The 11,709-nt window shown below is 33.0% G+C and overlaps 1 protein-coding gene across 1 annotated transcript; it reads left to right on the top strand.

The window, feature by feature from the left end:
* Positions 1–5,391: 5,391 nt before the first annotated feature.
* Positions 5,392–10,309, top strand: LOC115967079 (transcription factor MYB87-like). The gene is made up of 2 exons (XM_031086164.1): positions 5,392–5,577; positions 9,986–10,309. The coding sequence occupies exons 1-2, from the start codon at positions 5,392–5,394 to the stop codon at positions 10,307–10,309; spliced, it is 510 nt and encodes a 169-aa protein (XP_030942024.1).
* Positions 10,310–11,709: the final 1,400 nt, after the last annotated feature.

Genomic DNA, 11,709 nt, shown 5'->3' with positions numbered 1-11,709 from the left:
TTGTCTATTGGAACGGAAATCTCAAGGGCAAAGAAGTTGTGACTAAAGAGTTACGAGTCATGTTGTACATATTTTTTCAGCAATAGAGTGAAACAGTTGTTCCATAAATTTTAGTTTTTCTTAGTAAGAATTTGTTCCATAAATCTAAGTAAGAACATATGATTTCAATGCTATATCGGTGTTCATTTTTTGGAGCAAGCCCCATGGCACTCTTGGTCATATTAGTAATTCTAAATGCATAAATATTAGTGGACAAATGTGTAAACCTTAAATTGGAATGAATGAAAAATTATGACCCTAACTCCCACCCCCAAAAAAGAGCCTTATTGCACACTCGAAGCGCGTGTGATGAAACTAGTCTCTATATTAAGAAAATTCAAAAAGTTACTCTCTCTAAAGAAAATTAAAAAAGTTAGTTATGGCTTTAAAAAATGTCAAAAATACCCATAATCAAATTAGATAGTCCTTATTCTTAAAAAATAAAAAATAGAGTTAAGATTGTAATTCAACAAAATTAAAAAAAAAAACCCTAGAAACTTTTTTCCTAAAAATTAGCACACTTTCTATCTAAACATATGTCACATAGGTTTTATACAATTTTTTTCCTAAAAATTAGCACACACTAACCCAAGCAGTTTACTCCATTTCAAATTCTAAATTTTAGTTTTATAAAAATCATTTCCAGTGTAACCTTACTAATAATAGATGAATTCAAATTAAAAAATTATATTAAACTCAAAATAAAAAAAGGGCCTCATCACACATGCGGGGAGCATGTGATGAGGCTAGTAACTTTTATGCGTTACAAACAGGAATGAAACCCTCATTCCAAAATAACGCGTAAGCACGCGTACTTTATGCATGACATACGCATAATTACCAACTAGAGTAATATCAATTAAACAAACAATTAACAAATTATTACTATCCCTTTCGCTTCTCCAAAAAAAAAAAAAAACAAATTACTACTATCAAAGTATAATAAATTTAATTGAAGTGCTTTAGTTACTTTAGTTTTTTTTTTTTTTTTTTTTTCTGGGGTTTGTCTCTTGACTCGAATAATACTGAGCTGGGAACCACAAAAATAAGTTAGTGTTTGCCTCTTCCTACTTTTTATATTAGAAGAGAGATTTTCAAAACTCATGGGCCCCGTCACCTTTCCCCCACACCTACCACCCCCCCCAAAACACTCCCTCAAGGTCATACTCTAATATTTTCACTTTCACATTAATGAAATTTCTTCCGATCTTTCTATGAAAAAAACTCTCCTCCACCAACTATCACCCTTTCAAAACACCAATGGGTCAGACTGTTCTGGAGATAGTCATTAAGTGTTCTACGGGACTAAAGAATGTACATTGGACTCATGACCTGGTGCCTTAACCGGTCGTTAGCATTTGCGATGACGACGGTAATTACTACTATGACTCACAGAATAAAAAACCTGTTGACCCAAACGGTGGTTCAAACCCTGTGTGGAGAGTCTTGTTTGAGTTCAATATAGACATTGATGAGGCCCGGCAGAAACTTAAACTAAATTATTCTTAAAATTTTATTTTTTAAAATTTGTTTACATTGTTGAAGGAGAGAATAAAAATCATTACGGAGAAATTTCCAATTTTTATAGAATCTAAATTCAAATGAGAAAAGAATGGAGGAAAAAGAAAATGCCATGAAAGGTAAATGATTTGTATATCTTGCAAAGTTATGATATTTTTAAAAGTTTTGAATGCATGCATGTAGAGACTTTTTTATTTTTGTAAAATTTGTCATTAATGATTTCAACATCAATAAGTTTTTTTAATTTTTTAATTTTTTGGTGGGAGATCAGAGCATGCCGTTTAAAATGTCACTCGTACTATGCATGAATTTGAAATCCACTTTGACCTGTAAGATCTTAGACATATTCTCATTCATGGTTTTTTGGAGCCATAATTTGTTAATGAAATTGTATAAGAAATTCTAAAATCTAAAAAGTAAAGGAAAAAAGAAAATAAAAGAATTTCAAAGAATGAGTTAGACATGGTCATGAACATCAATTCTCAACATGTTGATCCTCACTTAACAAAATGGAAGATATTGCTCCAATACCATGTGAAAATCTTCTAAAAAATACAGAAAACCAACTGACAAAATTAACATGCTATAATTTGCTTATAGAATTATATATATAAGAAATTCTAAAATCTAAAAAGAAAAGGAAAAAAATTAAATTAAAAGATTTGGGTATAATAAAGTTCTAGGCATGCAAAAGAAATGCTATCATGGTCTTGGAATATTTTGGCAAATAGAACCCAGTAAACAAAAAACTAAAAATTTAAAAAGAACGTGAAAGAGAAATAGGGATGCCTAGCATATAATTAAGATACTGAATCAAATCTTTGCCAATAAATTCCCACCTACACAGCACCAAATTTAAATAAATAAATAAATTACAACCCATAAAAACCAAAATTGGGGATTATAACACATAAAAACTCAAATGTCAATAACAAAATATAGAGAGAGATTAGAGTGCCCACCTTTAGAATTCTATTTTAGCGGTGGCATTGTTATTTATTTTTTTTTTTCCCCCTCTGAATTAGCATTAAAGATGGGACGTGAGGATAAGGATGGATAGACATAAGATAAAATTGTAACTCCAAGATTGCCAAGTGCTAACTGGTTGATCATAATGAGAAGTTTAAACTTTAAATTTTTTTAAATACAATGTAACCAAACATGTATCTATTTAGATTTTTTTTTTTTTGGATAAACTTGAGGATTTTTTTTTTGATAGGAAGATAAAAGTGGGGATGATTTTCTTTTAAAGGGTAAAAAAATAACATCACCTTAGGGTTGTTTAATTTTTTTTTAAGTAAACATATAGTTATTTGGAAGAAGTAGGTTAGTAAAAGAGTGTTCCTATTTTGTAGGCAGTGTTTTAGTGCAAGTTAGACATTTATTTTTACCAAACTATCATTTAGTTTTGTCTCTACTTAAACCTAGGGGTGTAGGGGTATTTTGGAACCAAAAAAAAAAAATCTGGTACAAACAGGAGAAACCCCTTAAATGGTAGTATAGATATTAGAAAAGGTGAGTGCTAGTGCTGGGATGCAAAACAAAAAATTGGAGCAAAAGGCAGTGCCGCATACATAATTAGATGGAGAATGGAATGGCAATGAGTAATAAAGAAGGAACAGATGGGCAAAAAAGTGAAATAATATATACTTTTTTTTTTTTTTGGTTGATAGGCAAATAATATATACCTGTCTAATCAGAAATGCACAGCAAAATAGTGATTGACGATTCATCAAAAAATTGGAGCAAAAGGCAGTGCCACATACATAATTAGACAGAGAATAGAATGGCAATGAGTAATAAAGAAGGAACAGATGGGCAAAAAAGTGAAATAAGATATACTTAATTTTATGTATACTTTTAAAAAACGTGTCAAATTTCATATTTCAATAAGATGTTATTTATTATTTGATCCATAAACTTAATTTTTCTGTATATTTTTAAACTACAAAAAACTCGAAAATTAAACATTTAATTGATGATGTAGTTTTTTATTTTTTGATCTTCTTGAAATATTGCAAGCATAAAGGATATAAGAAAAAAATGTAATTCAATAGTAGATTTTTCAAAATTCACACCCAATAAAAAGAATATTTGAGTGGAGTTGTAGCATTAGTTTACAACCAAGTTTGTTAGCAAACTTTGTCCAAATTTTAATTACGTTGGGCCTAAAAAAATTTAAGGTGGTCACAAATGTTTTGAAGGGTAAAAAAAACATGACTTTTTTAAATTTTATATATAATACTTTTTTTTTTCCAAGTCAAGGTGGTCCTATGACCCCACTGCCATCAATCTGGAGCGGCCCCTGCATGCAAGTTAGTTTATGTGAAAAGTGTGAATATGTAAAAGTGATTAGTTATGGCCTATTTGGAAGTTTAGAGAGAAAGGAGAGTAGAGGGGAATAATTCTCCTCCACCTTGTTTGGATGTTTTTAAAATTAGTAAGGGGGAAGGGAGTAATTAGCCCTTCCCCTTGTTTGGATGTTTTAAAAATTAGGATGGAGAGGAGAGGAAATGATTAAAATAGGCAAATTTACCCCTATTTGAAAATGAACTTGTAACATTGGTCTATAACTAATTTATCAGTTTTATAAAGTTTTGAACTTGATTATCATTTGTCCAAATCTTAGAATATGTTAGTAATTTTTTTTTTGAGAAGAATAAATAAAATTAAAAAAATTAAAACAAAATAAATTATATACCTAGAAACTAAAAAAAAAAAAAAGAGTAAAAATCAGTCAAAATTGAACTGTTTTCTAAATGTTTGAAAACAAAACGTTCATATCAGTATTAATAAATTATAAACATTGCCAAATTTAATAGGTTTTTTAAAACTCCAACCAAAATCCAAATTCCCATTTCTTTTCCACATTTTCTGAGCAACCAAACACAGGCACAAGTAGACGAAGAAAAAAAACAAAAAAACAAAAATTTCACAGAAACACAAACCAAATCCCCCAAAACACACACAACCAAAAAAAAAAAAAAAAGCAAGATCTTGGAGAACGAAGAGCAAGCAAAGCAAGATCCTCGTCGTCGTCGGGATAGTTCTCCAGAATCAGAGGGGAAGAGTCGCCTTCGTGCTTCATCGGCGAGGAAGTGGCTCGAGGGTCGATCGAGCTTGAGGGCCTGAGCTCAATCCCAATTGCCACCGAGTCGTGAGTGTCGTGGACCTTTGGACGTTGTCGCCGCTGAGTCGTGAGCGTTGTGGACCTTTGGACATCGTCGCCGCCGATTTGTGAGAGTCATGGTCCTTGGGACGTCGTCGGCGACAACCCATGACTCGGCAGCGTCTGATTTCTTGTGCTTTTTTTAGGTTACAGCTGTGAGATTCTAAGAAAAATTTTGTGGCTTTAATTTCTGTTTGGGTGCTCTGAAAATGGAGGAAAAGGGAAAGGAATTGAAATTTGAGTATTGTGTATTTTGTTTGTTAGAAAATAAAACTCATAGTAACACTTTTTGAAACAGAAAAGTGTTTGTTTTTGGTGGCTTTTCCAGTTCTGAATTTCTAAAATTTTAGCATTAAATTATTTATTTTCTTATGAAACAAACAAAGATTATATGTTTGTAATTTTGTTAATTAAGAAAGAGTAAATTAGGGAATTCATTTGGTTAATAATTTATCTACTCTACTCTCCCTCCAAATCTCTCTAATTTGGGGGAATTAAAAATGAGGGGTTAGAGGTAGTTGAAACCTCTCCAAACCCCTCCCCCTCCTTCCTTAAAAAACTTCCAAACAAGGTAATTGGACTACTCCCCCTCCCTTTACTCTACTCCCCCTCCATTTTTTAACTTCCAAACAGGCCATTAATGTGCTTACGAATTACATGTAATGGATCCATGTTTCAGGTGGTCACTCATTGCCGGGAGAATGCTGAGAAGAACAGACAATGAAATCAAAAATTATTGGAACACCATTCTAAGGAAGAGGGCGCAAGTTGATGACAAGATTCATGAACAAGGTAGTAAACCAGTAGCTCTCCAAGTGATTCGAACCAAAGCAGTACAGTGCACAGAGGTTGTCATCCCATGGAACCTAGATAATAATCAAATGGTCAATAACAATGTAGTTCCTTGTGGTTATAGTGAAAAAACCCAATCCTTCAGCACGGCACAAGAATAATTTCTCTGATATTCTTAAGGATTTAGATATTAATGACCTTTTGAGATTGGATGTGCTAAATAGGATAGCCACAAAATAAAACAAGGCGAAAACATCATTTTGGTCCCTACATTTTGGGGTCACAATCAATTCGGTCTCTACATTTTGGTAGAAGTCAATTTGGTCTTTGTTATTTTTAACTTGCAATCAATTTAGTCACTGCCGTTAACTCACTAATGGAAAATGCCTACGTGGTTAACAAATTACACAATTGGCACACTAAAAGCTTACATGGCTAATAAAATATTTCAATTGCTATTTAAAAATGTCATGTCAACCTCATAAAAATTCATGCCAGGAAAAAAATTGAATTGCTAATTTTAAAGAAAAATATAAATGAATCAAAAAAATCAACTTAGCGGTTTCCTTTTTCTTTCAGTTTCTTGGATGCCAATTTCCTTTTTCTTTCAATTTCTTAGATGCCAAACACATCTAAAATCACCCTGGATGTGTTTGCTTAGATCAAACTTTTCTCAACAAGTACCCCAGCCACCATTGTCCGACCAAACTTTTTTCTTCTCAAATCTGACAAAATTTTCAGATCTGCAATTTTTTCAAGTGTCCCAAACTCAAAGCACAAAAGTAATGAACAGCCACTCAATTCTCTCATATATAATGGGCCCGATTCCCCTCTCTTGGACCCAGGTCCAAACCTTGATCCTACATTGAACAATCAGCCACAATGTTGCCAAAACCACTAATCGTCTGGTCCATCTTCATCTTCGGCCTAATCCCAAGCCCAAATCAAAGACCACATGCCTCATTTGACTATCATGATCTTGATATTGGTACTAAATCTAGTGTAACCATGAGGAAGCAAGGGTTGATGGAATCAAATATATCAAGAGTAACTTGAGCAAGTTGGTTTGTGTTAAGATCCTGACAATTTAGTATCCCAACCCTTCCATCTGGCAAGTTATAGAAGGAGAAATAACCAAGAGTGTATTTATCCGAAGCACCCATCTCATAGTGGTGGTTCATCATTGCTTGACTATGGGTTTGTTTCATTTCTTATTTCGGATTTCATGTTAGTTTGGGGATTGGAATTATTTTGTCATAATGGTTTTAAATATGTTTGGCAGCCAAGAAACTGAAAGAAAAAATAAAATTCTAAGTTGATTTTTGTTATTGGTTTTATTTTTCTTTAAATTAGCAATTCAATTTTTTCACTTACACGAATTTTTATGAGGTTGATGTGGCATTTTAAATAACAATTAAAATATTTTATTAGCCACATAGTGTGCTAACTGCATAATCCGTTAGTCACTTAGGTATTTTTCATTAATGAGTTAATGGCAATGACTAAATTGATTGTAAGTTGAAAATAACAAGAATTAAATTGATTGTTACCAAAATGTAAGGACCAAATTAACTATAATTCCAAAATATAGGGACCAAAATGGTGTTTTCGCCATAAAACAATCAGTGCATACGACAATTTTGTGGATGGTTTGCTAGACAATAGAGAGAGAGAATTCGAGGTTTCCGACGGAGAGAGCGCTTTGATCGAATTGGGAAAAAAGGTCAAACCTCATCGTTTTTTTTTTTTTTTTTAGGGCAAAAGATAGAGAAGAAAGAGGGATTTTTGGGGAAATTGAAATAGACAAAAAAGGAGTTGAAGAGGAAGAAGAAGAAGACCTTGAGCTGAGGAGCTGTGATGGTTCCGGTTTTCTTCGAGTCGACTCGCTTGAACCAGTCCTTTAGCATTGTCGTGTTCTCCATTTTTTTTATTTCTACTTCCACAAGCTCTGCGCTCTCTGTGACTCAGATCAACTCGTTCGCAAGTGAATTAGTGAAGTGAAAAATGGTGGCAATTGCCAATTATAGTCTATAGAACCGGCGTCGTTTTCAATTGTAAATATTTTAGGAAAGAATAATAATATTATTTATTCATCTTAAACTTGAGTTATTACGTGGAGTCTAATTAAATCAATTAATTTCTTATTTTTCAATAAGAAATTAATTTTATTTTTATGTTTTAACGATTTCAGTTTCACATGCACATTGCGAAGCCGGAGACAGAAAAAAAAAATATTTAGTATTATTTATGTTTGCAAGTCAATTGTATTTTTATGTTTTAAGTCTTAATAACGTGGTAATGTTATTTTTGTAACAAGGCAGTTAGGATTTTTTATGCCAATTAAAACTAAGGTTTAGTTTTCTTTGTATATAAACAACCTTTTGTACTCTTTTTAGAGATAATAGATATTTTGATTAATAAAAAAATTATTTTTTATTTATTTTATTTGGAGGTCTAGAACCAAAGAAAATCACCCCAAAAAAAAAAAAAAAAGTGTTCGTTCATTATTAGTTTTTTTTCCCACCACCATCAAAATCCCCTCGCCGCATCTTGGCCAAACCAACAAAACCATCTGTCAAAACCCAAACCACCGATTCAGTGTGACCCAAACATAGTTTTGTTTCCCTTTAGAACAACTTTAACTTCCTGACTCGACCAAAACAAATACCCAAACCAGTCAACCAGCCCAATCTATTTAAAAATAAGAATAAATTACTTTATCTAACCCAGCCCAAACTTCTATATCTTCCATTCAAAATAAAACCCAGCCCAAACTAAAACCATAGGCCCCACTTCAACCCAGCAATTGACCCAAGATTTCAACAAAATACCAGGCCCAATCATCACCCCAACCTGCGCTAATGCATTGGGGTTATACTAGTGTCCCAACAGTCAAGCTTTACTTGGTGTGGCCGTGGCACTGCTTTCCTTTAGAAGGCACTGCTGCTTAGCATGTCAAGTTGGTAAGAACTTCTTGCACAGTGAATTATGGTACTCCTTGAAGTTCCTTATTTTTCCGGGTCATAAAGATCAAAACCCATGGATTCTCATTGATTGGTTAAAGGAGATGGAGCAATTCTTTAAACGTCAAAGTTTTGCAGATAACACAAAAGTCTGGTTTGCAAAGTTGAAGTTGATGGAGCACAAATGTCCTGGGAGGATCTCAAATATATGCGCTTTATAGAGTACCATAAACTCGAGTTTCTTAAACTCGAGTTCCTAGGAGTTTTGCCACCGTGGCGCTGCTGAGGTGGAAACTGGGCCATTAAAAAATGCTTCATTTTTTTTTTTTTTCTAAGGTACTCGAGCTTGGTGAGCTCGAGTACCTTGTAAGGAACTCGAGTTTAATAAACTCGAGTTCCTTATAACTTTTTTTTTTTCTAAGGTACTCGAGCTTGGTGAGTTCGAGTACCTTGTAAGGAACTCGAGTTTAATAAACTCGAGTTCCTTATAACTTTTTTTTTTTTTTGGTTGGGATTATAGACAAATAAGTAGCTTTTTTTTTTTATGTTTTTATTTATTTAAATAGAAGCATTGTAAAATATAGAGATTTTAATTTCAAAATATGAATTTAATTTCTACATTAAGTAAAATTGTTCATTGTTTTCTCATAAAATTTTTCCCGAGGGCGTTGCCCCTGAACCCCCAAGAGGCTTGTCCATGAAATTTGGAGTGGAAATGAGAGAAACTATGAAAAAATCTGAGATTTGGAGTGGAGAAGAGAGAAAATCTAGGCTGTGGGTAAAAGAAAAAAAATTGAGATTAGGAGTGGGGAGAAAATATGGGCTATGGGGAAGAAAAAATATGCTGTGCAAATTTTTTTTTCCTTTTTTTGTTGTAAGTTTTTTTTTTTTTTTTTTTTTGTATTGTATTTGTGGAGTAAGAGTTGTTGCTCTACAATTTTTGTATGAGTATTGTACTTCATGTTTGGGCTATGCAGTAGTGTATCCGTAGTATGTGGGTATTGGCTATTTACTAATGTTTAACATTGGTACATCAGTAGAACCATTTTGACTGGCCACAGTTTGTGGGCTCCACCGAGAACCAAACAAAAATCTATTGGAGTTAAGGGAAAAGTAGAGATAGAGATATGAGTTATAAGAATAGTTAGAGTAATGAGAAAAGGAACCTGTGTTTTGAGTTAGTTTCAAACCAAACAGGCCTGAATCTCCCATTACTGTGTGACAAGATACCAAAGAAAAGCTTTGTGATGAATATTTGTTACCATACTTTTGAACTAAGTATCTACCACAATCTCAGTGTGGTAATTTTCAAGGTCGAAGTGATAGTATAAGGAAATGCAATTGCTAGCCAATTGCATGCTTTGAAGAAAATACAATGAATTCTCATCACATTTCATGACCTCAATGCACTCATGAACAATTTACCTTTCATCAAGACTTGGTAGAACTAAAATAATTATTTAAAAAACTCAGGAAATGTGTTCAAGACTTGGTTGCTCAGGTGAAGCAAGTGAAGACTCAAACTTATGCGAAACATCAAGTAACTCTAGAATCTAATGTTGATAATGAAGAACAAGCACCAAGTGTTGCTTTAACATGTGTGCAACAAGATGATCTTACTAAAGAGCAGCAAGATAAAGAGAAGATTCCACACAAAAATAAAATCTTAGAGGATGCACATTATGTGAAAGTTAAAGTTGTTGAATGTGCTACTGATCAACTCTCCGTAGTGCCAAAAGATCTACAACTTGGTGAAGTTGAAAAGATTGATAACACAATGTTTCCAATGGTTCAGAATGAGATTGTGCTGATTCCACACATTTGACACTTATGATTCTAGAAGAGTTTGACGTGGTGGAATGCAATGTTTTTCTTTTCTTTGTGCTCCCTAAGTTGATTCTAGACTTGAAGCAAATGTTACTTGTCAACATCCTAATCCTTTAACTCGTTAAAACTTGAGGTCGAGTTTTCTCCAACCAAAAGAGAATGATGCGAGAGACACAAAAAGATTTTTATTTAGTATATTATGTTTTCAAGTAATTGTATTTTTATAATTTAGGTCCTAGTAGTTTATTAGGCTATTAGGATTTTAATATTTGGAAGCAAGGTTATTTTTGTAATAAGGCAATTAGAGTTTCTTATGGGTTTAGTTTTGAGTTTTCCCTATATAAGCAACCTATTGTCTCCTTTTAGAGATAGTTGATATTTTAATGAATGAAAAAAAAAAAAAAAAAATAGCATTTTGGTCTGGTGCTAACTCCAGGTTTACCGTGAGTGTTGACTCCTAGTTGTTTTCATTCTTGGCTGGGTATATTCTTGTATTTTAAACTTCTATTTTACCTTAGTGAATTCTTCTGTTGGGTAGTGGTTAATAAACCCCCAGAGGGTTTTTTCATCACAATTTTCCTTTGTAAACATATTATTGTATCAAATTTATCTTCCTCTTTATTTTGTATATTGTGGTTATGCCCACTATACACATAATTGAATACCTGTTTAAATATAAACTAATTTTTAATTAACCTTGGTCTCTTATTAATGTTTGCAAGTTTAGCGAAGTGAAAATTAAAATGGAATTACTAGCTCAAAGTAAAAACTCTAACTTTAAAGAATAAAGATTGGAGTTGGGGGTTCGTAAATGCCTTAGTTAAGAGGAATTTTTGAGAAATGCATGAGTTAACAATAAAATATATATATATATATATATATAAAAAAAATTCAAATTACTGAGTCCCTGAATGACTAAATTGAATTATTGAGCCTAAGTTGTCACTATAGCCATTGATTCAAATTAGATTGAATTTCAAGGGCTGGAGGAGGATCTTCCTCCAACCAAACAATTTCCTCCCTAATATTTCTAGCAAACCTAGCTAATGAATGGGCAGACCCATTAGCAGTACGCCTAATGGTTCTGAACTCCACCCGACGCAGCCTTCCAGCCAAGCAGCGGACATCATCAAAAATGGTCCCCAGCCGAGACCAATCAGCCTGAGTTGACACAAAGCCATTGATTCAAATTAGATTGAATTGATTCCAAGTAATTTCTTGAATGAACTAAGTTCAAGTGCTTTGATTCGGAATAAACTTAATTGATTCGAAGTGCATTATCTCAAAGTAAACTGCTTTAAAGCAAATCGTCTCAAAGTGAACTAATCCAGATCAGATCATCTTGAAGTAAATTGTGGCAACTACAAGTTAAAGCCTAAGTGGTTATTCTAACATCAA

The sequence above is a fragment of the Quercus lobata genome, chromosome 11 (assembly GCF_001633185.2).
Source record: "Quercus lobata isolate SW786 chromosome 11, ValleyOak3.0 Primary Assembly, whole genome shotgun sequence".
NCBI classification, from domain to species: domain Eukaryota; kingdom Viridiplantae; phylum Streptophyta; class Magnoliopsida; order Fagales; family Fagaceae; genus Quercus; species Quercus lobata.
The sequence above is the reverse complement of the archived record's forward strand: the minus strand, read 5'-3'. Positions and strand labels throughout refer to the sequence as shown.